Source organism: Sturnira hondurensis, unplaced genomic scaffold (assembly GCF_014824575.4).
Source record: "Sturnira hondurensis isolate 20B ecotype Veracruz unplaced genomic scaffold, ASM1482457v3 Scaffold0020374, whole genome shotgun sequence".
In the NCBI taxonomy this organism is placed as follows: domain Eukaryota; kingdom Metazoa; phylum Chordata; class Mammalia; order Chiroptera; family Phyllostomidae; genus Sturnira; species Sturnira hondurensis.
Genome location: NW_028093005.1, coordinates 415,971 through 443,968, shown reverse-complemented (window position 1 = coordinate 443,968; position 27,998 = coordinate 415,971). Strand labels below are relative to the sequence as shown.

Below are 27,998 nucleotides of genomic sequence, written 5' to 3'. Positions count from 1 at the left end.
GTTTGGGGGAGTGTGGGGCTGTCTCAGGCAAGTAGTGGGGTGAGATGCTAAAGGGTTCACAGGTGGAGAACTTAGCATAACTGAACCAAGAGTTGGTGAGTTCACTAGGGGAGAGTGGTGGGGGTGGGGGGGAAGAGACCCTAGAAGTAGCCGCTGTGAAGGTCAGGCTGCCCCGAGGGTCCCCTCCATTCCCTCAGCTACGCCATCCTGCAGCCTGCTCACGGAGCCCTTTCCCAAATCTAAAACCTCTTCTGTCTCCCCTCTTCTGTCTCCCATCAGATGGCTAAACTCTTGACTGCCATTCAAGGCCTTTCTCCCGTCACTCCACGTTGACCCCACGCACTGTGGCCAATTTCGCCTTATCCCTGCGCTAGTACGCACCTCGCCTTCAACAACCCCCCCGCCCCAGCCCCGCGCCCCGTCCCCGGGAGGGGCGCTCTTGCGCCTGCCAGGCCGAAACTGGAGGAGACAAAGCATTTTCTGGGGGAAGTACCGTGCCCTCCAGGTTCTGCTAGGAAGCACAAGCCGCAGCCTGGAGGAATTTTGGGTACTTCAGGCAGCCTGATTTGGGGCAACAGGGGCGTAGAAGGCCTGGCCCCACAACAGTGGGAGACGCCCCTCGGGGGCAATGGCCCGCCGCGACCCCTCCCCTCTAGGAGCCAGGCGGGAATCCTGGGCTCTGATTGGGCAGTGGCAGGGAGGGAGGGCAGTCTAACCAATGGGCGCGGGCCCGGTGCGGCGCCGGGCGGGGGAGCGAGCGCGGCTCCGAGCCGCGGCGCCGGCGGTCTGAGTTGGGCGATCCCCGCCCGGACGCGGCGGGCGGGGTGGTGCGCGCGCGGGGGAGCGTGCCCGGCCGCCCGGCAGGCCACGGAGACTGTCACTCAGCGACGAGGTAGGGGTCTGTGGGGAGGGCACCTGGATCAGGGAGCCGAGGGGGACGAACTCCAGAACAGCGGAGACCAGGACCTCTACCGTTCGAGGAACCTCCCCCTTATATCTGCGGGTCCGGGTCTACGCGGTGCCTCTCGGAACCTGCTTCTGTCTGCGCTGGCAGCGGGGACAGTCTATGCGGGCACCCCGCCATTTGCGTCCTTCCCTCAGCCCAGGTCCGCCGGACTGCCTTCATACCCGGCGCACTACTCACCCCCACCCTAGCTCTTGGTGAGAGGCTGTGTCTTTTCGGAGTGGGCCCAGACGAGTGCACCCACGTGTAAATCTGCGCGGAGAGCATCTCCCATAGGCTCTCTTTTGAGTCTTCCTTCAAGAGCTGGGGTAGAAGGCGGGGGCTGAATGGGACTGATGAGGCGTGTGGCGTTAGCTGCGCCGTCCTCCCCTGGCTGGGGCCGGGTGGAAGGGGAAGGAGGGGGGCGGCGGAGGCGGGCGCTGCGGCTTCTGGGGCTAGACAGGCACAGAACTGGTAGCTGGGAGGGCGTGCACGTGTGTGGGGACCTGCGTGTGTGTGGTCTTTGGAGGCGGGTGTGTGTGTGTCACGTGGACACCAGAGTGTGCTTCTGTGTGTGTGTGGGTGCATTACTGGGATAGAGTGGTGTGTTAGGATGGGTCACTCGGACACTGGCACGCACCTGTCCCAGAGGGGTGTGTGTGTGTGTGTTTTGAGGGTATAGGGATGTGTGGAGAAGGTTATGTCCCAGGTCACAGGATTGCACCTGGCCATTGACTTGTATACCTGCCAAGTGGGCCCAGGAGGCCAGGAGGAGCACACAGCTTGTGTCCTTGAGGATCCTAGGGAAGATGCACTAGTCTCCCCCACAACCCTCACTCCCACACATACAGCACCCACTGTGTGCTCTATTGTGGACTGAACACCCACTACGTACCAGGGTGTGTCCTAGGCCCATAGACTCTGGTGACACCTACCTTTTCTTTGGTCTCTTACCCTCAATCCCCACAGCAGGCAGAAGTATCCTTTTAAAACTCATCGTTCTGAGTCATCCCCCTGCTCAAAATCCTCCTCTGGCTTTTCAAGCCCTTCTGGTTCCTGTCTATAATCCACCCCCCCCTCCGCCCCATGGCCCCAAAGCCAGTCCCTGAGTCCCAGCCAGGAAATGGCTCTCTGTCAAGCACAGTGTGAACTTCTGTCCTCTCCCCGCTCTGAAATCCTTACTGAGCAGCCATGAAAGAGCTTAAATGAAACCTCTTCCAGGGAGCCACCCTTGAGGCCAGGCACAGTGAATGGCAGGGCTTTCTCATCCAGGGGTAACTCTGATCACTATCAGGTACCTCTCCTGCTGAACAGCCCCCTCCAGCCACATTGGCCTCCTTGCTGTTCCTCAGAGTGAGCGCTGCTCGATGTCACAGCCTGTATAGGTGCTGGTTCCTCTGCTTGAAATGCCCTTTGCAGGTGTCCACATGCTTGCTCCCACACTTCCATCAGATTCTGCTCAAATAATGCATCAGAAAATCCTTTCCTTACCACACGGTATAAATAGCACCCCTACTCCAGCCCTTCACTCTTGGTCCCCCTGCACAATTGTCTTTTTCTCCATAACACATAGCACTTGACATATCATCTGTTAATTACAGGCTTTCTTGTTTGTTTCTTCTTGCCCCCAGTAGAAATTAAACTGCAAGAAAGCAGGAACTTGATCTTTTTGGTTCGTGGCTTTATCTCCCAGTACCCAGCACACGTAGCAGGTGTTCAGTGCGTATTTGTTGCATGAATGAACAACTCTGGATTTGCATCCCAGGAGTCTGTATCCCTGGCTGCTCCCCAGCCTCTGAGCCCCCAGTCTGAGGCTAGGTCTCTTGCCCTTCTCTCTTCCAGATTCCAAGTTCCTGGTCTGGGACAACTGTGACTGTATTTGCATGATAGAGATATTACCTCTAGTAACTGGTTTGGAGGATGGGATGGGGTGTGGTCGGGATGTGAGCCTAGAGGTAGGGAGACCTGTGTGACAGAAGCAATTGGGAGGGAAAACGGAGGCCTGAATCTGGACTTTGAGAGGCGATCCACTTGGTGACCTCCCCTGGCAGTGGGGAGATCTGGGAGGGACTCCAGAGGAGATGTCTGAGCTGTCCTCTGGCAACAAAGGAGAGGGAGGTGTGTTCCTGGCAGAAGGCACAGCTTGTACAAAGGTCTGCCAGCAGAACCCAGTCTGCAGTTCAGGAAGCTGTGAGTAGTGTGGTGTGGCCAGAGTGCAGAGTAAGTACAGGGTCGGGGAGCAAAGCTGGGAGAAAGGGCGAAGATGGCTGATGAGGAGGGCTCCTCGGTTTTTGTCCTGGGAGAACTGGGAGGATGGGGACGGAGGAGAAAGAGCAGACTTGAGGGGACATGCTGAGTTAAATCGGGGCCTGTTGAGTCTGAGCTGCCCAGGAATGGGAGGGAAGGAGACAGCCGGCTGGAAAGAGCTGGACTGGAGGCGCAGACCTGGTGTGGAGATGAGGAAGTGCAGAGGCAGAGGGTGAGTCCTAGAGACTGGCAGCCAAGATGCCCTGAGGGTGTGCTGAGGGCTGCCACGCAGAGCCAGGCAGAACCCATCTTGGTGCCTGGGGCCTCCCCAGGGGTAGTGGAAGGGGGTGTCCTTCCAGCAGGCATCCTCAAGCATGACTTGGCACCAGCCTCCTGGGCCTCCCTCGGGGGGGGGGGGGGGACTGAGTCATCCCAAGCAGAGGCGGGAGCCACCAAGGGCACCCGTTGCCTGGGCCATCCAGACACTTGTCGGGAGCAAACATGGCTCAGCAATGTCAGGCCACCGTCTGTGTCTGGCACGGTGGCTAGACCCACCTCCTTCAGCCTCCCTCTGCTAGCCCTCTGCCGGTCAGGGCTGTGTCCCGTCTGCCTGGATCATGGCTGGTCTCCTGCTCAGCCTGGCTCTGAGGTTCACAGCTACTTTCCAGAACTCTGAAGGAGGCCTGGTTGGTGTCTGAAGTCCCCCCAGCCAAGGCTGCTTGGACCAGCAGTGATGAGAGCAGGATCTGCCTGTTCTGTCCTGCTCTGAGGGACCCAGGTGGATGGGACACATCCTAAGGGGAAGGCCTGGCCAGACAGGATCTGGAGCCAGAGTCTGCATCCCGTGGGAGTAGCCAGACACTTGCGGGTGGGGGCCGTAGCCTGGGAGGATGAGCCTGAGGGGAATAATATGCCAGAGCCAGGGGGGCAGATTTGGGGTTGTAATTTGTACATTGAGGCTCTGGTTGGTGGCTTCCCAACACTGACACATCCCAGTCCCACATTGCTCAGGCATAGACTGCTTCATTGTCCACAGTCTTATCCACCTTGTAGCCCTGGGAGGTGGCAGGATGGTAGCCGTCTATCTGATGCACATATAAGGAGACAGAGGCTCCAAGAGACTCTAACTTGTTCAAGACAACACAGCCCCAGCCTGTGAAGACAGGACCCAGGTAGCCTTTCCCAGTGAGGGAAGGACTGAGTCTGACCATTCTCAGACTAGGACTAGGCTGAACTCTGGGAGGTGCGTCATGCCCAGAGGAGACCTTGCCCTGCCCTGGGCCTGGGTCTCAGCCTGTCCATCCTCTTCTTTGCCCATGTGGCCTATAGCTATCTGCTGAATCAGTTTCTACAAAGCTTCTACTGGGGCTTAGGCTTTGGGAGGACCCTGAGAGATGTCCCTGGGGGAGCCTCTGGAGAAGCCTGGGTTCTTCCCAAGACACATGGCCCAGCCCAGTAGGCAAGGCTAGTGGACAGGCGATGGTGTAGGACGTGCAAACTTGACCCATGTTCAGGTTCTCAGTGCACACCATCACATTTATACATCCCTATAGACCACACTGACAGATTTCTGTCTCCACACAGACACAGGGCTCTGGGTGAACCCCCTCCCACACACACATGTGCAGACACATGCCATCACCCCAGGCCCACAACCCTGCTCATACACATTCTGTCCCGTGTGGGCACATGCCCTCACATGCACAGCCTTGGGCGCCAGGCCTTGTCGCCTGGACTGGAGGCAGGAACCCGGGGCCTCCCGAACTGCCTACGGCACAGAACGTGCTTAGTCACCTGAATTTGATCCAGGCAGGAGGGAGGGTGGAGGACCTGACGTCAGCCCTCAAGGCAGCCCGGTGCCGCCCGCGCATCCATCTGGGCCACAGCTCGTGCCAGGCGATCACGGCGACAGCAGCATAACAACAGCTCGCTTTCCCCGAGCCTCCTTCAGGCAGCTGGTCCTGGGCCCCCACCTGGGCCTTCACTGCCTCACTCTTCACAGCTCCCGGCTCGAGCCGGCAAGCAGCCCCACTCCCGCAGGTGAGGAAAACCCAGTTGCACAGTGCAGTCACCTGCTCACCAGCCAGGCAGGTGCAGAGCCTACACCAGGTAACAGGGCCCCAGGCTGGAGCTGGAGTGGGAAGGCTCTGCCCTCACTTGCTGTGTGTCATCCCTGCCCCTTGCTGAGACTCTTACCCCTCGGAGAAAAGGGGAAGGGAGATAAAGCGGGATGGCCTCTGGTTGGGGTGACAGCCTCAGGAACATCATGCAAATTTGGTGATCTAGGGCAGCCTTTGCCCTCTACGGGTAGTGGCTCTGTCCCTTGGTGCCTGCCCTGGACCATAGGACAGGAGCTCCCAACACTGATTCATTCCCTCTTGTGGGCTGGGTCCTTGGGTTTGTTGGGGTCCCTTCTCTGAGGCTGCTTTCCCAGTGTCTAAAGGAACAGGGCTATAATGATCACTATGGCAACCACTCATTCATTCAACAAATACGTATCAAGCTCCTACTCTGTGCCAGGTGCTGCTGCAGACACCAGGGATCTTATGGAGACAAGGCAGCCAAGAGCCCTAATGTATGGAGCTTATATTCTGGTGGGAGAAAGAGGGCCTACAGAGTGAGGTAGCAACAGGGTCACCCACAAGGAGGAATGGGATGGGTGGGCCAGGCTTGGAGGGCTCCCTTCAGCTTTGGTTTCTTCCCTGCCAGGGGCCTGGTTTGCAAAGCCTCCCCAACACTCTAACCCCATTCACTGCCCCTTTCACCCACTTCAGGGAGGCCTCTCTTATGTTTCCACCCGATTCACTCCTCCCTCAGCCCTTTTAGGGAGACGTCCCTGATGCCCCAGCTCTACTCACTGCTCTCTCACCTCTTCCCGGGAGGTCTCCTTGATGCTCTAACCTCACCAACGCCCCCCACTGCCCCCCCCCCACAACACACACATGCTCCGCTAGGTGCATCCTCCACACCTTTTCCTGTTACCAATCTGGATTCCCTTCCCCCTTCCTTTCTGCATATCTGTATCAGCTCCACCACTTCCAGGCTTCCACTCCTTCAATACCTGTGTGCCAGGCACGGGGGTCTGGAACACACCTGTACCCATGATCCATCTCTAAGCCTTGCTCTGGCCCTAGGGAATCTGGGAAGGGATGGTTTGGAATCCATGGTACAGATGGAGAGACTGAAACTCAGGGTCAGGAAGGAGCCTGCCCAGGGTCCCACGTGGCTTGGCAGGGAGGATCAAAACCCAGGCCAGGCTGTGCGGTGGCCCGTGGACTCCAGCTGGCCCTGCCTTCTTGACATCTGTCAAAGCAAGATGATGGGGGAATGAGGGGTAAAACAGAGACCTGTGTTCCGTGTTCTCAAAGTCACTGTGTGGGGACAGAGGAAGTTGCCACCATACAGGAAGAGCAGAGGGTCAGGAGTCCACTCACTTCCTATTCTTGAGAAAATGTCTACTTTGGCCCAAGAAGGGGGAGGGGCATTGAGCTGGGGTGGGGCCACTGCTTGGCCTGGGGCAGAAATGGAGTCCAAGTCTGAGTGTCAGGATTCAGCTTGGGGTCAGAGTTCAGCCCGGGACAGTGGGCTGGAGATCGGGGGGTTGATGTGGGGTTCAAGTTCTTGGCCTCTGGCCTGGTCTGGGGCTCAGCCCACAGTAGGGCCAGGGATGGTGCAAAGCCAGGCCAGGGGAGCAGCTCAGCCTGAACAGATGTGGCGAACATTTTGGCCATACAAACTGGAAGGAAAAATAAGGAATGACCTTTTAGTACAGTGGAGTCTCTCTTGACAGTCACCAGTGCAGCAGCCCCCTCCCCTGATAGACCCTGTGCTGGGCTGCAGGCTCTGTTGGGGCAGAGAAGAGAGTAATGGGAGACTTGCCCTGTGGCCCTTCAGAGACCTCCCTGGAGGAGGTGAGAGAGGCTGAGGGAAATCTTCCAGGAAGCAGTGAGAGGGCTGGGGGTAGGGGGCTGGAATGTCAGAGAGGTTCCCCGGAGGAGGTGTGTGGGCCTGGAGCATCAGGGAGGCCTCTGCACCCCCAGTGCCCAGCTCAGCTTCCAGGCAGCAGTGCTGGAATGCTCTGCTGTCAAGGGGTGGGGTTGGTGAGTCACTGGGCTGTCTGCTGGATCCCGGCCTGGGCTGACCCTAGACTCTGTTTCTCCCTAGGCTGCCAGGTGTCCAGCGTTCTGCCCACGTCTGTCTGTCCTGACTCCAGAGTATCAGATTCTGCCCGTTTCCCTGTGAGGCCAGCAAGGTAGACATGAATGTGCCTGTTTTACAGATGCAAATACTGAGGTCTAGAGGGCTGGCGGGCAGTAGAGGCAGATGAGTTTCTGGAATTTCTCCAGTTAGTAGGGACAGGCCCAAGTTTGGATATTGGCAACCCAGGCAGAGGGAATAGTCAGGGCAGAAGCATGGAGGTGGGACCCATAGGGTTGTGGCTAGAATGGGAGAGGGCCTGGAAACCTGACCTTGCTCCATGGCCAGAATTGAAGCCTCTTCTGCCCTCATTTCTCAGGTTCTCAGTAAGGCTGCACAGAGGAACCCCCTTGACTGTGGCAATGGAGGGGGGCCCAGCGGTCTGCTGTCAGGACCCTCGGGCAGAGCTGGTGGAGCGAGTGGCAGCCATTGATGTGGCCCACTTGGAGGAGGCAGATGGCAGCCCAGGGCCTGCCAGGAACGGTGTGGAACCCCCGCCACGGGCCAGAGCTGCCTCCATGATCCCCCCCAGTGCTTCAAGACTCCCTGTAGCACGGCCCAGCCTCTCAACGAGGAAGTTCTCCCTGCAGGAGCGGCCAGCAGGAAGCTGCCTGGAGGCCCGGGCTGGGCCTTACACCACAGGGCCTACCAGCCAGATCTCCCCACGGGCCTGGCGGAGGCCCACCATCGAGTCCCACCACGTGGCCATCTCAGACGCAGAGGTTGGTGGGGAAGAGCTACGGGGCATTCATTAGCTTTTTAGCAGTTCTCAGTGAAGACCCATTCTATTCCTATGCCTGCCACACAGATGTCTAGCCTTTGGTTTGCACACCTCCAGAGTTGAGGAGCTCACTACCTCACAAAAAGGCCTCTTCCCACCCAGGGGAACTCGTCTGAGCCAACCTGGGGGTCCTCTAAGCCCCACCATTCCCACCCTCACCCAGTCCAGGTTTCCTAGTCCCCCCAAGAAGTCCTCTTAGAGATCTGAAGATAGAGATAGTATCCTTCCACTCCAAGACTTCCCCGACCTGAACCCCCAGCTCTAATCCTGCCTCCTTGAGTCTGCTCTGGCTCAGAAGCTGCCAGCAAGCTTCCAACCTCTGGGCTCCCCCTGGCTCTGTCATTGCCACTTAGATCTGAATGTAAACCCAAGTACTGAGCAGTTTACAGCCTTCAGAGGCTGAGCTTTTTACGGCTGAGCCAGGGCTCTGGTCTCTTGTCTCTTTTCCTTCTTGTCCATGTGCTCTGGACTTCACATTCAGCTGCTTCTGGGAACACTTGCCTCTGGGCTTCTTACAAACTTGGGTCTCCCAAACTCCAGCATCCAGGCAGAAATCAGTGCCGTTTTCCTTTACTGCTTCCACCAGAGCAAAGCAGAGCTATGGCTCCCCCTTCATGAGGCTTCTGTCACTGTCCTTGTGTTGGCGCCACCACGTTTCTCTGTCCCAAATTGGAAGGTTGATGAAGGGTGGAGCCTGGGAGTGAGGGGCCTGGGGCCAGGACTGATTCCTGAACAGGTTCCTGAGGCTGCCTCTGGATCAAGCTTTACCTGATACTTCCTCCCCGCTCCACCCCCCAGGACTGTGTGCAACTGAACCAGTACAAGCTGCAGAGTGAGATTGGCAAGGTAGGACTGGGGCAGGCCAGCCACAGTGCTGACTTCGTTTGGGGCTTTGTGTAGGCAGCCCGTCAGGATCCTCTGCTTTGTGCAGTCTCTTCTCCCCTCTGGGAATATGAGGCAGAGGCAGGAAGGCCCAGGCCTGGGAGGGAGGAAAATTTCCTCTTCCATAGGAAAGTAGGAAATAACTGGTGTGGGTGTGGCGGGTGGGAGATGAGTCTTGATTCCTGACTCCCCAGAGTTTTTGATGGAAGACAGGGAGGGATGGGGGGAGGGGGCGTGGGGCTGCATTGAGCCCATTGGTAGTGGGGGTGGAAGAGGGATTGCAGCAGGAAGGGGCCAGAGCTGTTCAGGTTCCTACGTTCCTGAACTAGCCCTGGGGGAGGTTGCTCTGTCCAGGCAGGCCTGACCAGTGCCTATTCGCAGGGTGCCTACGGAGTGGTGAGGCTGGCCTATAACGAAAGTGAAGACAGGCACTATGTGAGTCTGGGGACAGGAGGGAGGTATTGCCCAAGCTGGGCTCTAGGACCCTGGGGGATGGGCAGAAGCTGTGCTTGGAACCCAGAGGGCAGCACCGCCTCCTAAGGCAGTGAGCTCCCTCTCCCTGGGGGTATGCAAAGGAAGTGGGCTTCCTGATCCCAGGAATATGCAATTAGAGACTGGTACCTCTGAGGGAAGAGCTCCAAAAAGGCTTTCTGGAGAGTAGGGGTAAGGCCTAGACTCAGAAGTGGCTGCCTCCTCACCCAGCTTAACCACATCCAGCCACCCCCTTAGTTCCCATGTAGGGGCCCACCCAGGGTGCCTTTCTGGACTCAGTGCACATGTATCCAGCCTGTTCTAGGCCCTGGTGGCTGCACACATGTGACATTTCTGCCCCTCCCTCCTCAGGCAATGAAAGTTCTTTCCAAAAAGAAGTTACTGAAGCAGTATGGCTTTCCACGTAGGTATCTACTGGGTTCTGTGCTTGGGGGACCCCAGCCAGGGGGCAGAGGGGGAGGAAACCTCAGTCCCTAGCTAGCCTTCTTTAGGGATGGGGGTGGAGGGGAGACAACATGAGCAGAGGCCTGGCGCTGGGCAGGTGTGTGGTGGGTTGGGGACAAGACCATGCATGGTCTTGCGAGATTTTTGCTTGAGGCTGGTTGCAGGTCTACAGTGAAGCCCAGGCTCCTGCAACAGGGACTTGACTCCCCTTCCTGGCCACAGGTCGCCCTCCCCCAAGAGGGTCCCAGGCTGCCCTTGGAGGACCAGGCAAACAGCTGCTACCCCTGGAACGGGTGTACCAGGAGATCGCCATCCTGAAGAAGCTGGACCATGTGAATGTGGTCAAGCTGATTGAGGTAGGAGGTGGTGGTGAGCGGGTAGATACCTGTGCCCAAGTCCTGTAGATCAGTAGTCCCCCACCTTTTGGGCATCAGGGACTGGTTTCATGGAAAACAAATTTCCCACAGACAGGGGGTGCAGGGGATGGTTTGGGATGATTCTAGCGCGTTACATTCAGGCTCACCCCCTGCTATGTGTGCACCTGGTTCCTAATAGGCCTGGACTGGTACTGGTCCGTGGCCCAGAGGTTGGGGACCCCTGCTGTAGGGCACAGACCCAAGGATCCTGCCAAGAGAGCAGATGTGGCCCAGACCTCCAAGGACACAGCTGGACTTGGGGCAGGGACTGCGGTGGGGTTTTAGGGGTCAGTTCAGGCTGCTCTGGGATGTTCTCAAGGTCTCGCTGAGGGTGAGCATCAGTGATTCCTGAGGCCTCATCTATCTGTGCCTGCACAGTTCCTGCTCCATTGTCCCAGGTAGCTGCCAAGTGTACCGGGGGTCCTGGGGCAAGTGAGGACAAGTAGACCTGGCACTCTCACCCCACCTGAGAGGCCTCCTCAAGTCCTACCCTGTATCTGCTCCCTCTGACCAGGTCCTGGATGACCCTGCTGAGGACAATCTCTACTTGGGTGAGTGATGCCGCTCATTCCCAAATCAGCTTACCTGAGGTTGGTCCAAGGGCTCCTTGGGGATACACATGGCCTTCAATGGGGCAGGGAGGAGATACATGTTCTCCAGCCCTGGATTCCCTTGCCCAGCCTGTTGAATCAGGCTCAGAATATCCAGTTAGAATCAACAGGGGTTTCCAAGCCCCGACTCTGCTGACCAAACAGACAGTAAGTCAGGTAGATACAGGTAGCAGGCTACATGAAGTGGGGTCCCAGACCTTGTCTAATAGCTCCGTGCCTCAGTTTCCTCACCTGTAAAGTGGGGATAATAATAGCATCTACCCCACAGGGTTTATGTGAGGAGTGAATGAGTTGTATATGCAAGACGTATCAGCTATTAATACTAATGCTGTTAATGTAAGCTCATGGTGCCTGGTTCGCAGCTGGGCTTCAGAGGTGCTCAGGAAAAAGGGCAGAAGAAATGAACACTTGCTTACAGATTAAAGGTCAAGGCTGTAGTCTCCACTCCCTCTTCTACCTGCCTGTCTCCTATGATGTTTAGAAAAATTTCTGCCCCTCCTCTGAGTCTCATTTGCCCCACCTCTGCCACATAAAAGGGGTTCATGCTGAGTCAGATGAGGCAGATCCCTAGTAGACCCCACTCTTACCCATTTATCTCCGCTGATACCGTGGGAGCCCTCAAGTATGCCTGCATGCCTGCCCCCTGTCCCACCCTCCAGGAGAGGGGGGGCCCTGGCATCACCTGCTCTGCCAGCCTGGCTACACCTTACCTCCTCTTCTTTTCTTTTCTTTCAGTGTTTGACCTCCTGAGAAAGGGGTGAGTTCCCCATTCTGATCAGGCAGGTCAAGTCTCATTCAGACATTGCTTTCCCTTCCCGTGACCCGAGTCCTAGGGTGGGCTGCTCTAGGAGAAAGAAAAAGAGGCCCAGGCCTTGCCCTGGGGAAGCTGTGGTCGGGTGCGGGGTGGGGGGTGGGGTGGGGATGAGAGACCAAGAGGACCATTCTTTGTAGGCTGGTGGAGGTCAGTGAGGCGGGAATGGTCAGGGAGGCCTCTGGAAGAGGGGTGGGTTTTGAACCAGACCTCGAAGAACCGGAAGAAAGATTTTGGTGGAAGAGAGGGAGAAGGAAGGATTGTTTCTCGAGCAAAAGTGTAGAGAAGGGACTCGGCTCTTACTTGGATTCAGATTCTGAAGAGTTCTTTCAGCTGCGCAGGTTTGCGAGTTGGGTGGGCGGCACTCCGTTCACTCCCCTTTACAAGAGGGGAAGCAGAGGTTCAGAGGGGAGAAGAGGCTTGCCCAGCATCGCCGGCGAGTCCCCGATGAGGCCCAGGGCTCTAACTCACGTTTGCCGTATTAGGCCTTCGCAGGGCATCGGCAAAGCAGCAGACACGGAATAGTGGGCCTAGGCCTGGGTGGACCGGGGGCCCTGACAGCGGAGGCCATGAACTCAGGCGCTGGCTTGTGTTTCTGCTGAGGGACCTGTATGAGGAAGGGGCTGGGAGTGGTGTCCCTTTAAGACTCAGGGGCTTTTAAATGTTTTTGACCTCCATTCCAAGTGAGAAATATGAGTTTCACATTGGCCATCTATACCTGTAACTTAAACTAAAGTTTTACACAACAGCACACATCCTTATTATATATGGTGTAACTCTGCCATAGTCCACTTCATTAGGGAAAATGCGGGGTCAGGGTTCAGCCTGGGGCAGTCACCCACTGCACTGATTTCATGACCCTGCACTGGGTCTGGACCCACAATCTGGAAAACATTGCTCTATGTGACATCTATGCAACTGATTCATTATAGGTAATTAAGTACTTAGGAGAAGGAATATCAAGCCCAGCAGAAATTAAGATAAAGCTATTGAAATTATAGTGGTTGTAATAGGATATTTGTGTCTAGGTGTATTTTTAAGTTTTCATCACATATGGGAGGAAAAAGCTAGTGTCTTGGGTTCCAGATATCCATTTGAACATAGAAGGCTCCCAGGAGGTCCCGAGTGGCCTGAGGGTCTCAGCCCCTGTTCCCCTTTTCCTGCCACCTGCCTTTACTCAATCCCATTCAGTGGAACTTGCTTCTCCCCTCCCTCCATAGGCCGGTCATGGAGGTGCCCTGCGACAAGCCCTTCCCAGAGGAACAAGCTCGCCTCTACCTGAGGGACATCATTCTGGGCCTTGAGTACTGTGAGTGAGGGGGTTGCCTCACTGGGATTGCCTCACTGGGATTACAGGGGTTGCCTGCTGCCTGGGACTGGAGACGGGATGGGGGACACCGGAGGGGGAGGAGCCCAGGCCCAGAAGATTCTGAGCGGTTGTTGTCAGTCAGCACCGATCTGCCAATCAGCTTCAGTGGGGGCGGGGTCCTGGGCCCTGGCCAGATCTGCTCTCTGCTGAGTTCCTAGCCTAGCTTAGCCTCTCTACAGGGCTTCGAGAGATGTGGGAAGGAAGAGACTCATGTCCAGCTGCTCTAGAGTCTCTCCTGTCCTGGAGCCTGTGTGTAGTGGCCATGTAGATTTATTGCGAGGGGCCCAAAGGGGATAAGAACTCAGGAGGCAAGCTGTTAGCTTAGCCTGTGTCTCTGGATTTCCTTTATTCACTCACTTATACATTTTATTCATTCACTTATGAGTACCTACTAAGTGATGGCTAGGGGCAGAGAGATGACAAGGACCCAGATGTGACCTCGAGGGTCTCACAGCCTAGTGGGAGGGACCGTGGTCTGAGCAGGCAGGTGGTGCAGTGCAGTGCTGGGGAGTCACGGCCACCACAGCACGGAGGGGCTGCGGGAGGCTCCCTGGAGGATGCCACCTGTGACCAGGGTCCTGAAGGATGGGTAGGAGTTCCTTGGCCGGGCTTGAGGGGTGGTGGGAGAAAGTATGAGAGGCGGGGAGAACCGCCTGGTGGAGGCAGAGAGGAGGGGCAGTTCTCTTTGAGAATGGGGAGAAGTTCAGTCTGGCTGAGGCACCAGGGTGGGAGGGTGGTGGGAAAGGACGCTGTTCAGGCCACACCTGGAGGGCTGGGAATGCCTCCATAAGGCCGCTCCTGTCAGCGTTGTGAGCTCAAAGCAGAGAGAGGTGTGATAGGATTTGCCCCTTAGAAAGCTCTGTCTGGAAGCTGTGTGGTGGCTGGATAAAGGGCCGACTGGTTAGGGAGGAGGCTGTTTCTACAGCCAAGTGACAGATGGTGAGTCCTGGATTAGGACAGTGGCAGTGGGGAGGAGACATGAAGGAGGTGGGGTGGCCAGCACTAGTCATGGGGAGGGCCCCCAGACACTGAGGCCTCTGGCCTGGTTTGGGGAGCAGGAGTGGGGCCCACCTCTCCAAAATCCTAGCTTACCCTGGCTGGTGTGGCTCAGCGGACTGAGTGCTGGCCTGCAAACCAAAGGGTCACTGGTCGGATTCCCAGTCAGGGCACATGCCTGGGTTGCAGGCCAGGTCCCCAGTTGCGGGGGGTGTAAGAGGCAACCACACATTGATATTTGTCTCCCTCTCTTTCTCCCTCCTTTCCCCCCTCTCTAAAGATAAATAAATAGAATCTTTTTAAAAATTAAAAAATCTTAGCTTGGTTTGTCAGGAGCACATTCCTGCCCTGGGGGAAGAGGGTGGGGACCCAGCTGGGTGACAGAAGCCAGTACCGTCTCTGTCTCATTTGAACTGCTCCAGTGCCCTCAGATTAATATTCCCTTTGTATGTGTGGGGAAACTGAGGCACAGAGAAAAGAAGGCTTTGCAGAAAGTCCTTAGCAAGGGCCCTAAGGTAGAGGAAGGGGGCACTGTACTCTCGGTGTGGGCAGTGGCACGCACCACCCTGTATCAGCCTAGCCTCCACCCCTTCCCTACCCTGGGACTTTCTTCCCATTTGAGGGTCTATCTCCCATCCTCTATCCCCACCCCCCCCATACAAAACCCCAAACCAAAAAAACAAGCTAACCTCATCTGACTTTTGGGTAAAGCCGCATCAATACCCAGCTCATCAGGGCGGACTGGTGAGCAGCAGGGGCTGGACAGGCAGGTGAATGGGGACACCAGGAGCTGAGCACCTGCCTTGTGGTTCTGGCCCCTGGAAGGGGGAATCAGGGCAGCCCGGGGAAGGCTCCAGCTGGAGAGCCCAGGCCTGGTTCTTACAGACGGGGCAAGTGCAGTGACAGAGGTGTGAGGCGGGGTTGGACCTTAGAGGCTGGGTCTGTAGGGCTGGCTGATGAGTGGGATATGGGGTCCGAGACACTGAACAGGAAAGACTAGCGGAGGAGCAGGGCCTCCCGTCCTGTTTGTTTGGTGGTGGCGGTGGTGGGGATTACTGACAGAGAAGTCAAGGTCTGAATTAGACGGGTTCTTAGGAAATACTGAGCTATTTATTGAGATGTCTACTGGATACCCATGTAGATAGAGAGCCTGGAGTTCAGGGGGCAGACCGGGATTTGAGATAAGAACGGGAGACTGCTTTCCATGGTCAAGTTTCCATAGCCCTTGAAACTCTGCCCTGCTAGGTGTCTGTGTCAAATCCCTTGCTGTTCACTTGCAGTCACTCTAGGACAATCGGTTTTGTTGTTGTTATTAACACTCATTCCCTTGGCCCCAGCCTTCCTCTCCTCCTGCCCTCCCCTCTCCTGCTTCCCTTTCCATCTTTCCTCCTCTCCAACATCCTGGGGTGTGTTGGTCCAGGGGAAAGTATTTGCTGAGGGGGAACCTATAGTGGATGGCAGTGGGGTGGGGTCAGCGCCTTCTCTCAGCCTGAGCTGCTCATCGCTTCCCAGCAGTGCTGAGCCCAGCACGCAGCCTGAGCTCCCAGCCTGCTGGAGAAGGCTGGCCCTTGCCCAGCCTTGCTCATCCTAGCAGTCCCAAGGCCTGGGATGCCCTCCTGCTCTGAATCTCCTTCAGCCCACCCTGAGTCCAAGGAGCAGGAGCATCTGACCAGGCTGGGGGCGGGTGGGGCTGGGTGGTGACAGCTGATGGGCTTTGGGCCTGCAGACCGCAGTCTCGTGGGAGAGCGGGAAAGGGCTTGTGAAGACCTTCCCTCTGGAAGGTTTTTCTGACCTGCACCCTCAGCAACAGGTGCCTTGACTGCCATGGAGAGAGCGCTGGACTTGGAGTCCAAAGGCTCCTCAGAGTCTAGTCCTGGCTCTGCTGCTGACCTCCTGGGCTGACCTCCAGGCCTTCACTGCAGAGTGAGCGGAGGGCCCTGAAGTCCCCTCCCGAGGTCCTCGTGCAAGGAGTGTGTGTGGGCTCCTTCCCACCTGAAGCTCCAGACGGCTCCCCGGCGGGTGGGGCCTGGGCCGCAGCCCCGGCCGACGCTGTAGCCGCTCTCTCTGCAGTGCACTATCAGAAGATCGTCCACAGGGACATCAAGCCGTCCAACCTGCTCCTGGGGGACGACGGCCACGTGAAGATCGCCGACTTTGGCGTCAGCAACCAGTTTGAGGGAAATGATGCCCAGCTGTCCAGCACGGCCGGGACCCCGGCGTTCATGGCCCCTGAGGCCATTTCTGATTCTGGCCAGAGCTTCAGTGGAAAGGTAGCTTCCAGAACCTGGGCTGGGTTGGCTGGCGTTCAGGTGAAGGGATAGATAGCTTGCAGCGAGGCCTGATTTCCAACCTGGGGGTGCCAGGTCTTTGTGTCTTGGAGGCGAACACCAAACACAGCACCCTTCTGCATGTTTCTCTCTTTCTAGAGTCTGACAAACACCCCAGCTTTGATCTCCTCTCTTGTCCCAGCGAAAGGTCCCCAAGTCTCCCCTGTAGGTACTTCTGCCAGCTGCTCTGTGCTGAGTTCTGGACTGGGCGGGGAAACAGAGAGAGCCCAGACAGGCCAGCTCTCTGCCCTCCTGGACGTGGCAGAAGGTCGGGAGAGCCCATGTTCCGGAGTCGCAGGCCCTCCTCAGACGTCCCGGACGTGGAGGGCTGGAACTAGGCTTGGAAGAACGGGCAGGGTCTGAGGAGGAGGTGGGGCCCAGTGAACGTATAAGAGAACGTGGGGGCACAGGGCTGGGGCACGGTGGGGCTTGGGCAGGGTTAGGGCCTGGAAGTTTGGGCTTTCCCCTCAGTGACAGAGGCAGTGGGTACAGCCTCCTGGCAGGGGCTGCAGTCCGGTGTGTCCCCTGGCATGGGGCTGTGCTCTCCCCTGGAATGCCGGCACCCCTCCCCCCCCGCCCCCGGCAAGGAGGCCGTGGGCGAGAGGCATCTGGGTTCGCGTGTCGTGTGGAGCTCAAGAGAGAGGTCAGGGGTGTAGATAGAGATTTTTTTTTAACTTTTAATTTTGATACAACTCCAAATTTACTAAAAAGTTGCAAGAATAATACCAAAAAACTTTCCATATATCTTTTTACCCAAATTCGCCGATTATCGACATTTCAGCCTGCTTGCCTTTCATCAGCTCTCCATACGTTCGTGTGTGTGCATGTGACACTTTTCTGAACCATTCGAGTTTTGCCGGTGCCGCCACCCCCTGTACCATTAAATGCTCCAGAGAATATCTTTTGAGAACGAGGACGTTCTCTTACATAATCCCTGTACAATGCACAGAATCAGGAAATTTATCATTGATAAGAGATTAGTCTCTGCCCAGCCGTACTCAGATCTCACCCGTTGCCCCACTACTGGTTCCTTACAGCCTTGTCTTTCTCTGGGTCAGGGCCGCATCCAGAGTCCAGCGTGTAATTCACTTGTCACATCCCTGGTGCCCTTTAATCTGGAAGACTTCTCGGCTTCTCTCTCTTTCCTGACCTTAACATTTGAAGAGAACAGGCCTGTTATTTTGTAGAATGATGTCAGTTGTGTTTGGTATTCCCTGATTGGACTCAGATGAGGCATCTGTGGCAAGAGTATGTAGGTAGAGATTTGAGAATCACTCACGTGAGAGAGAAAGCAGCTACAAGGAGAGGGGGTGGAGTTCCCTGAGGGAAAATAGAGAGAGAGCACCTGTTAGAAGCAGAGCGTGGAGCGTCTGGGAGGAGTCACGGAGGCGGCCAAGGATGAGGGCCTTGGCATGGGCAGGGTCAGAAAGAAGGTGTATGCTGGCTTCTTCAGGGGATCAACAGGATAAGGGACGATGAGCTGGTTTGGCGAGTATATGTTCCATACAGCCATCATTTTGGGGGTGCATCTGTGTGGTGGGCACAGCAAATATGACCCTGTAGGACCAGGGGTGTCCAACCCATGGCCCTCATGCTGCATGTGACCCAGGGTGGCTATGAATGCAGCCCAACACAAAAATTTACTTAAAACCATTTTTTTCTCATCAGTTTTTGTTACTGTTTGTGTATTTTCTGTGTGGCCCAAGACAACGCTTCTTCTGGTGTGGCCCAGAGACACCAAAAGGCTGGGCACCCCAGCTAGAGGAAGGAAGTTTTGCATCTGTTGAGTTGAAAATGTCTTTGGTTTGGGCCTGTTACTCGGTGCCCCTGAAGGGCAGGGGCCCTGTTCCAGTCACCCCTGTGTCCCAGGGCTCAGCCAGGGCCAGCACAGGGCGAGGACCTGGAAGTGCTTGCTGAGCAAACGCATGGCTGAGGAAGGAGGTTCCCTCCCCGCTCTCCCCCACACCCACCGGCACTGGCTAGGCAAGGAGAGATGGTTCCTTTCGAGGGGGACTGATGTGAGCTGTCTCCTTTCTAGGCCTTGGACGTGTGGGCCACTGGGGTCACGCTGTACTGCTTTGTCTATGGGAAGGTGAGTCCTGGCTGGGCCCAGCTGAACCGGGATGGATTATAGGAGTGGCCTTTCCTTTGTGTCCTAAAGTAAAGGGGTACTTGCAAGAGGCCGCTTGCACAGAGAAGACCAAGAGAAGAGAGGCTTTTTCTGGTTTTCTCTTATTCCCTTGGGAGGGAATTCATGTGCAGGCGTCCTGGGCCAGCAGCCATCCCAGGGGCGGTGGCGTCACCCCTTCCCAGCCAGAGTGCCCCTCTCTGTCTGTCCCTTGATGCCATTTGTTTATTCATTCACACATTCACTCACTCCTTCATCCATGTAACAAGTTTTTTGACCCCTGCTCTCCGTCAGGCTGTGCCCTGGGGGCACCCCACACTGACTTGGCCAAGACCCCTGTCCTCAGGGGCTCCCACTCTAGTGACTGCACTGAGGAGCAGGAGGGAGCCTCAGTGTACATGCGCCCCAATTCCAGCCCCTAGAAGTGGAGGCCTTTCTGCGGGTGGCTCACGGTTTCCTCAGGGACATCTTTGCTTGGTCTGTGTTGGTTCAGAACCTACAGTGAGCCAGGCCCTGAACAAGTTCAATGAGGTTCCTCTCCACTAATGGGGTCCCAGAGCTGCCCCCCAGCCCTGGAGAGATGGGGCTGGTCTCTAGCATGAGTTAAGGCCCTGGGCCCACCTCTTTTGTCTGCTTCCTCACCCTCAGTGCCCCTTCATCGATGATTACATCCTGGCCCTGCACAGGAAGATCAAGAACGAGGAGGTGGTGTTTCCCGAGGAGTGAGTCGTCCACCAGGGGCTCCCGCCCACCCCCAGGGAGGCGTGCTGTTAGCAGAGCTCTTTCCCTTTGAGGTCCCACCTCCACAGGTGGGGTTGTGTTCCCTGGGAGGGGCCGCTGAGCAGACAGAGGGTGAGACTGTGGAGCTGGGTCACTGAGACACCTGGGTGAATGGTCTCATCGTGCAGACGGAGCTCTGAGACTGGGAGTTGGGCACACACCACACTGCTCCTTCACTGAAGGCCTGCGGGGGACAGTGGCACCATTCCCATGCAGACCCGGGACCCGGGGGAGCTTCTGCTGCCCCACAAGGGGTGGGCAGGGGCTTCGAGATGCCAGTGTGCTGCCCCACTTCACAGATGGATAAGTGGAGTCTCTGGAGGAGGGGTCTGGGATTTGAAGCCAGTCCCTCCTCCCTCCCTCCCTTCCTTGGTGACGGAGGTCTCTGAGCCCAGAGGGGCGGGGCAGAGAGGCCTTCCTGCACCCCCAGCGCTCTTCTGACAATGACTTTGGCTTCCATGGCTTCCCATTTTCCAGGACCCTTCTGCTGTTCACTCAGAATGCCCAAGGCAGGTCACAAACTGACCTGGGAGTTATCCTCAATGACCCCTGCTCCCTGTGCCCACTTCCTGTGTGCCCACTTCCTGTCTGGTTCCCAAGCCCTCTCAGGTCCACCTCTTGGGTGTCTCTTGGCTGCATCGCCACCTGGGCACCTGCCTAGTTCAGGCCTCAGCCTCGTCCAGCCGCCGTCTCTGTGCTCTACCTGCCGGCAGCCTACGTTCAGTCCAGCACCACGGTCAGGCTGACCCTGAAAAGCAGATAAATCTCAACTTATCTTCTGCTTAAAGTTTTTATGGGCCCTCCCAAAGGCCGCTGAAGGAGGCCACTTCTGCCACCACGTTGCTCCCTTGCCCTGCAGCGCCGGCCAGCCTGGCGCCCACCCCTTCCTGCAGCGGCCTGTCTCCTGGGCCTTTCCTCCCACAGGACCCCTGCCCGGGCTGTCTCTCCCAGCCCAGGCGTGTTAAAGGGATTCAGTATCTAGGATGGCAGGGAAACCAAGGCCTGTGGTCCCGGGAGTGGGTTTCTTCTTTGCTGGCTTGGAGGGGTGGGCTCCCCAAGAATGTTGGTAGCAAAGAAGCCTCGAGCCTGGGCAGAGGCTTCTTTGTCCAGGTGGATGTGGGGCCGAGAGTTGTGGTCTCCTCCCTGTGGTCTCTCCTCCCCGCCCTCACCCCTCTGGGCAGCAGTGTGTGTGTGGGAACGCACCCGCCTCTCTGGGACTCAGACTCCTCCGTCAAGGAGACTCTTTCCTGGCCACCTCCCAGGTGGGGGAGTGATAAGAGGGTGTGTGGCAGGTGTCCTGGTGTTCCATGAAGTGACTCTTTTCATATTATTTTCAGCATCTCTGCCACACAAGGGGGTGTCTGGTACCCCTGGACCTCTGTTCATGTTTGTGGCCTCAGCTTCCTGAGGGAGATTGCCTTCCTTCCTTCTCAAGGAAGAAGGATATCCACACACTTGTTCTGAAATTGTCCTTCTACCCTGGCACCCTGGGGGTGTCTTGCCTGCTTTCTGAGATGAGGGTTGGGTGTATCTCTGCCCTGGGGTGCCAATCAGGGGACCCCCCGAAACAGGGTGGGGAGGGAGGGGTGCGAAGGAAAGAATCATCATCAACCATCTCCTCTTCATCTCTTCCTTTCCTCTTTAGGCCAGAGGTGAGTGCGGAGCTCAAGGACCTCATCCTGAAGATGCTAGACAAGAATCCGGAGACAAGAATCGGGGTGCCAGACATCAAGGTGGGGGGACCATAGGTCTTAGGCTGGGACGCAGCAAACAGACCTCAGTTTCTAGCCCTACCCCAGGACATATGTGGCTTGGGTTTGAGTCTGTTGCTGGTGGAATGCCCATGGGCCTTTGCTCACGCGGTGTCTGTCTGCCTGTGGCCCTGACCTCTCCCTGCCCTCCCGACTCCACAGTTGCATCCCTGGGTGACCAAGAATGGGGAAGAGCCCCTTCCCTCAGAGGAGGAGCACTGTAGCATGGTGGAGGTGACCGAGGAGGAGGTGAAGAACTCGGTCAAGCTCATCCCCAGCTGGACCACAGTGGTAAGGGGAGGGGCTTTCTTGTCCTAGGAGGGTCTGGCCACTGCCCGAGACTCACCCTGGGCTGGACCTTGTGTTTAGGAGGCCGCTTGAGCAGCCAGCCTCAATGTCAGGCCACTGAAGGAGGCCCACTGTTCTGCTGGAGGCTTGGTCAGGAGAGTGAATGATTTTTTTTTAATCGTATTTATTTGTAGAGAGAGGGAAGGGAAGGAGAAAGAGAGGGAGAGAAACATCAATATGGGGTTGCTACTTGCATGCCCCCTACTGGGGATCTGCCATGAAACCCAGGCATGTGCCCTGACAGGGAATCAAATCTGCAACCCTTTGGTTTGCAGGCCAGTACTCAGTCCACTGAGCCACACCAGCCGGGGTGAGGATGAATGATTTTATGAAATCATTCAAGGGCAAGATTGCCCTTGCCGAGTCCAGCATTCACCATGGCTAGAAGTGGCATTTCCTTCCCCCCTTCCTCCCCAACCCCCTGCCTTCCTTCTCCCCTTCCTCCCTAACATTTATTGCACTGCTGTGTTCCAGGTACTGTATTAGGTGCCAAGGCCTAGAAAGCCTTTGAATTGGAGAAGTGGCCCCAGAGCCCCCTGACATGTTAGTTAGGCACCACCTGTATGCCCCCCTCCTTCCCCTCTCTCGTTGTAGTTTTTCTCATCTTCCTCTGGACCTCTTCCATATTCACAGTTGGAAGTTTCTAATGTAGCCCCTTAATGGCCATTTGGGGGTTTTGGGAAACTAAGAGCCATGGTCTACCCTTCACTGTGGCACCACAGCGAGTCCAGGCGAGCGCAGGGCCAGGAGAGAGCCCGGCTGTGCTGTGGGTGGGTCAGCCTGCTGGGTCTGGGCCTGGCTGGCCATCTGGCTACAGTCCTGTGCTCTGTAGAGCTCCTGGGCTCTGTGCGTTTCCTGGAGCCAGTCAGCTCCCACAGGGTCCCTACGGCCACTTCCCTGCTCTTAGCCATGTCCCCCCTCTCCTAAACCACTGAAATAGCCTCCCAAACTGTCCCCTGGTTTCCACCCTCACCTTCACCCTTAGCCAGGGTGGTCCTGGTGACCTGACCATGCCATGTCTCACCTTAGACCCTGCTCTCTCAGGCTTCCATGTCACTTAGAGTAAGAGCCACAGCCTGGCTGTCCTGCCCACCTCATATTCCCTAATGACCACGGCTCCAACCACATGCGATGTAAGCGGCTGCCTACAAAGTCCAGGGCCTACTTTGAACGTCTGTTCCCTGCCCGGGTGCTCCAGCCCAGCCATCCACAGGGCTTGCCTCCTCACTCCCTTCAGGTCTTTACTCCACAGTCAGCTTGTCAGTGAGGGGTGAGCCTCTTCTGGTGCCTTACCTAAAATTCTAGCCTCTTGGTCATACCTTATCCCCATCCTTGTTTTGTTGTTTTCTCCTTAGCCCTCAGCTTTAACTACCATGTATTTTACTGATTTGTCTTATATTCGGCCTGTCCCACCAATTAGAATATAAGCTTTGTGAGAGCAAGAACTTTTGCCTCAGCAGTATCACTGGTGCTTAGAATAGTGTCTGGCGTATGGTAGGCACTCAGTAAATACCGAACACCAGTCACTGTGTTGATTGACAGACTGAGTGGATGAACGAGCGAGTGCACCCCGATGCTGGCATGCGTGTGTGAGTTGGTGTGTGTGCAGGCGGGGGCATGGAGTCGTCCTTGTTGCAGGAGGAGGGACAAAGTCAGAGAGCAAGGGTACAGCAGCCCCTCCTGACGTGTTCCTCAGGCCACCACGCAGCGTCCTCTGCGCTGCCTGGCACAGCCCATCTCTGAAGTCTTCCCACCTCAGCTGCAAGGCATTTCCCATGCCCTCAGGATAAAGGCCCCACTTTCAGCCTGGCGTCCCTGACCCCTCATTTTCTCCCCCAGCCTCTTAGCCCCCCATGCACCAGGCATACCGGGTTTCTCCCCATTCCCAGAATTCACCCCAACCCTCACCTTCCATGCTCCTGTCATTTTCTTTCCTGGAATACTCTTCCTTCCTCTGCCAATTGGCCTCAGCCTTGGCCTGTGGCTCCATTGGTTGGAGCATCATCCCATATATCAAAAGGTTGCGGGTTTGATTCCTAGTCAGGGCATGTATGGGAGGCAACTGATTGATGTCTTTGTCTATCTATCTCTCTGTCCTTCTCTCCCGTCCTCCCTTTAAAATCAGGAAATGTATCTTCAGGTGAGAATTAAAAACTAATAATAATTTAAAAAAAGAAAGGGAGCCAACTGAACAGCTGCCCCCAGGGAGTCAGAGCAGAGGCTGCCGGTGTGTTTGGGAGCCTGGGGGCCGTGTTCCTTGTGCTGACTGATGTGTCCTCCCTAGATCCTGGTTAAGTCTATGCTGAGAAAGCGTTCCTTTGGGAACCCCTTTGAGCCCCAAGCACGGAAGGAAGAGCGATCCATGTCTGCGCCAGGAAATTTACTGTTGTAAGTACTGGTGACTGAGACCTGCAGGTACTCCCCAGGGTGGGGCGGGGGTGGTAGCACAGCCCCCCTCTCACTGTCATTGGGCTGTGCAGGCTGAGCCCGGAGCCTGGGGACTCGGTTGGGTCTCAGAGCAGGGTCCCATCTATACCTCCTCCCTTGGCCTGTGGCAGCTTGGTAGAGGTTTACAGCTAGGCCTCATGGCTGCTCCTTGTAGGAGGATGACTCAGCTCAGAGGGAAGGTACTTCTGCCGACTCTTCCCTGTGTGGGGCAGTGCTAGCTGCTTTCCTGAGTGGCCTGTGCTACCTCCAGCCATTGCTCAGCGCCTTGTAAACACTTGTGCAGCAAGTAAGCATGGACAGGCCAGCCAACTGGGCCAGGGAAGAGGAACCCCCATTTGCTGAAGGCTTCCTACTATGAACAGGCATGTGTGCCCAGCACCTGCTAGAAGAAGTCAGAAAAGCAGTTCCCCAGACCTCTGAGAGCCTGGTCTTCAGCATGTCCATCTTCCCCCACTAACATAAGGCCAGTTTGGGATGCTCACAAGGTCTGCTGGACTTTGTGCATGGTTCTGCAGGCAGAAGGCCATGAGAGGGCTCTGGACCTGCACATGGCCCTGGGCAGTCAGCTGCCCTCCCCCGGCCTATGGGGGAAGCCACAGGGAGGAGGCTCAGTGTCTCCAGCCCAGGTTCGGAGATGGCGTGCTCTCCAGAGCGGGTATGCCAGACACGGCCCAGGTACCTTGGCCTCTCTGGAAGGAGCACTTTGACGGGCACCATCCAGCAGCCCAGACACTGGTGCTCTGTGAGGGTGTCCTCTTCTAAGCGGGCTCTGTAGCAGGGCCAGGTCCTGTTATCATGCACCAGCTGGTGTCTGCTCCCTTCCAGAGGCAGCTTACCCACAGGGCTGTCCCTATACTAACTTCTTACCCTCTTCTTGACAAACTCTGGTCAGTGAGGGGTGAGGCCTGGGAGCAGCCTTGATGTCACTGAACTTCCTGGTCCCTGTCTCTTTTGTAAGTTGGCCAGGGCTGGGGGAGGGGCTTCCTTGGTCTCCTCTATGTCTGCAGGCCTTGATGCTGCAATTGGGCTTAGTGGAGGGGATCACGTATTTAGCATCCAAATGGAGTCACTTCTGAGAGGGAAAGAAGGAGCTATGGCTAACTATGCAAGGACCATATGCCTAGCCAAAACCATGACTAACAAGCCTGGACAACTGGTCACAGTTGCTCAGTGCCTATGACTCTGTGCCCCCTGGTGGTGGGACAGGCCCATCACTGGTTAAAGATGCATCCAGTGCCTACCTAGCTTACCTTACATTGGGCACAGGGCTTGGCTGGATTTAAAGTGAGGAAGATGGTCATTGTCCTTTCATAGGCATATCCATGGGGAGACAGGCCAGTTTTCTTGTGTTAAGCACTGGACCTAATACTTCCTAGCTCCAAAAGTCTATAATTCTGTGACCCAAGTTTAATTTTGAGAAGTACGTTATATGTCGTAACAGAGTCCCAAATTTGTCCTTGATGTGTTTTACGTTTTGGGATAATTGTTGAAGCCCTACAGTGGAGTTAAGTGGGACTGATTCTTTTTTAAGACATTGAAACCCATTCATTCTTCCTTTTAAGAAGAAAAGTCTTAGGAGAAACATCAGATGCTGGAATCTGTTGAATATGTTGATATCACCCTAGGAGAGACAGGCAGACTTTACCGTGTGCATAGGACAAAGAAAATGTAAAGCCCCCCTGCTCGGGGCTGTGGGGGCTGATGAAGGTCAAGGTGGGAGGCCTGCAAGGTGCTCGAGGACGTAGGGAAGTCATCGGAGTCAGATGGTGAGAGACTCCAGAAGGCAGGCTGGGTAGGGAGCCCTGGAGAGCCGTAGGCTGAGATTTGGGGTTGAGAGGACCGGCAAGGGGCACAGTGTGTGTGGCAAGCCTGGGGAAGTGGGTGAGGGGGATTTGAGAGCTGGTGGGTCTGAATGCCTGTGAGTGTGCGTGAGAGTGTCTTTCCTGAGTGCACATTCTGACCTCTGAGGTCCCTCCGCCCCTTGTATCCCCTGAACAGGAAAGACAGCTGCGGTGAAGGGGTTAAGAGCCCGGAGCTCCCTGGTGTCCAAGAAGATGAGGCTGCGTCCTGAGCCCCTGCATGCGCCCCGGGCCGCCCAGCAGCACGCTCATCCTGCGCCTCCAAAGGCCCACCACATTCATGCCAACAGTCACCCCCGCGGGTGGGGGCTGGGGACTGCGGACCCCTCCTGGCTCCCCTTCCCCTGTTGTGCTGCATGACCTCTGCGCATGTCAAGCGACAGGATTAGAACGTGTGCCTCTGGGGTTTGGCGGGCAGGGCTCCCTCAAGGCCGTTCTCCTCGTCTTGGCTCTCCCTGGTGGGACCCGTGCTATGGGGAAGGAAGATATGTGTGGTGCCTTAGAAATCCCACTTGGCTTGTTAGCAAGGCCCAGATGCAGGAGGCAAGAAACGAAGATGGGAGGGGAAGCCTGGCTTACCACCACAGCAGACCCCCACAGGGGCTGGGTAGGCCTGGCTCAGCTACCACACCCACATGGAGGGGACACCCTGCCCACCTCAGGGTGGGGGCTGCCAGAGCTCATGTCTGCTGAGGACACCGATGTGGAGTCTCTGAGTCCCTGGCGGGTGTTCTGGGCCTCACCAGGGCGGGGTCAGTACTGGAGAATTCAGATTCATGTTTCATTGTCTTTTACTTTTGTTTCTAATGTGGGGGGAGGGTAACAAAGACCTGCTTGGGAACATCAGATGACCTCTCCAAGGCTTTGGTTCCTAGTGCCCCCCACCATGACTTGCAGCTGTGTGAGCTGGATTGACCTTCCTAGGTTGTGTTTCACACTCAGCACTATCCAAAGAATGGGCTGAATTTAAAGCTCTGAGCAGAGACCTGAACGAGGAACACCCCGTCTTCCCTGTGCATATCCCTCCCTCCCTCTGTGGCTCCTCAGAGCCATGCTGCAGGAGAGACACCAGGGGCCGACACCCTGGACTCACAGGGCTGTGGCCTGACAGGGCTGAAGTAATTGGAATCCAATCTCCAATCCCACGCTGGCCTCACCATCTGGCCCCAGAAGCTGCCCTCACATTCCTACGATGAAGGACAAGCTGCCCCAGCTGGAGGCCATGCTGGAAGTGGGGCCTTGGTGGGACGTGCGTGCTGGCCGGCGGCCACAGGGAGGTGGGCCTTCCCCCACTGCCTCTGCCCCAGGACAGCCTCCATTCCGCCGACCCCCAGCTGGAGTGCCAGTGTACGTGTGGAGTTAGCCAGGCCGGAGCAGACGTCATCTCCTCTGGGATTCCCCGATGGCTTGGTGTTCACTGGCCAAATGCTCGAGAAATTGACCCTCAGAGGAGACTTAAGCAGGCCTCAGATACCTCCCCTGAAAACGCGGGCCAAACGAGGGATCGGGGTCACCAGCATGGGTTTCCTATCACAGGAGGACTTGTGTGGAGAGGGAGAGGGAGGCTGGGCTGGAGGAGGGCCTGTGTCCTGTGCATCTGTGCCTGTGGGTGTACGTCGCGCCTCCGCGCACATTCGCATGTGCGTGCCCATCTGCTGCACACAGCACACTCGCATGTCTTGTACTGGCACATGCATCTGTAACATAGTTTCTATGTCTATTTAAGCTATGAGCTGAATGCGGCCCGTTGTCAATGGGTCCACGTTTCTCCCTGGCTCATCTCCACTAAGGCATTATAACCCAGGGCTTAAAAACGTAATTCGGTACTGTCTTAAGAACACTTTTATAGAGTTCACGGGAAGCCAGTCACAGATCTGCAGGTTTTCTTTTCGATCATCTCTGTGCTGGGGCCTGGTGGTGGAGTTTCCGGGGGCGTTGGGGGGTGACATCCATTGGACTTGCCCTCGCAGAGCTCGAAGATGGGCCTGGCTCCACTGCCCCGCTCACAGCCCTGAGGGAGGGCTTACTCCATCTCTGAAGGTTTGGTTGGCATCCTTGTTTTGAATGTAGCACAAGTGACGAACAAACTCCATAAGAGTGTTTTAAAAATTAACTTCTCAGGAAGTGAGTTAAAAACAATAAAAGCCCTTTCTTGAGTTAAAGAAACA

General features: G+C 56.3%; 2 protein-coding genes across 5 annotated transcripts in view; both read left to right on the top strand.

Annotated features, from left to right (window-relative positions):
* The window catches only part of P2RX1 (purinergic receptor P2X 1), a 29,068-nt gene extending 19,212 nt beyond the window's left edge, over nt 1-9,856 (top strand). Inside the window, exon 13 of one of the 2 annotated variants that reach the window (XR_005064095.1) lies at nt 9,847-9,856. The gene's annotated coding sequence lies outside the window, so the exon portion shown is untranslated. Of the gene's footprint in view, nt 1-9,790; nt 9,807-9,846 lie in introns of those variants that run through there. The other variant, XR_005064094.1, reaches the window with a different exon arrangement.
* On the top strand, nt 778-27,998 carry CAMKK1 (calcium/calmodulin dependent protein kinase kinase 1). 3 transcript variants are annotated; one of them, XM_037029571.1, is made up of 17 exons: nt 778-892; nt 7,355-7,442; nt 7,707-8,109; nt 8,967-9,014; nt 9,432-9,485; nt 9,894-9,945; nt 10,209-10,342; nt 10,917-10,953; nt 11,749-11,770; nt 13,045-13,133; nt 16,260-16,459; nt 18,555-18,608; nt 19,293-19,366; nt 21,070-21,157; nt 21,338-21,466; nt 23,808-23,911; nt 25,970-27,998. In XM_037029571.1, exons 3-17 carry the CDS (start codon nt 7,750-7,752, stop codon nt 26,040-26,042), a joined length of 1,518 nt encoding a protein of 505 aa, XP_036885466.1. In that variant the 5' UTR covers nt 778-892; nt 7,355-7,442; nt 7,707-7,749; the 3' UTR covers nt 26,043-27,998. The 3 variants fall into 3 exon arrangements, with proteins under 3 accessions (XP_036885466.1, XP_036885467.1, XP_036885465.1); XM_037029570.1 differs by lacking the exon at nt 778-892 and adding an exon at nt 7,081-7,101; XM_037029572.1 differs by lacking the exon at nt 7,355-7,442.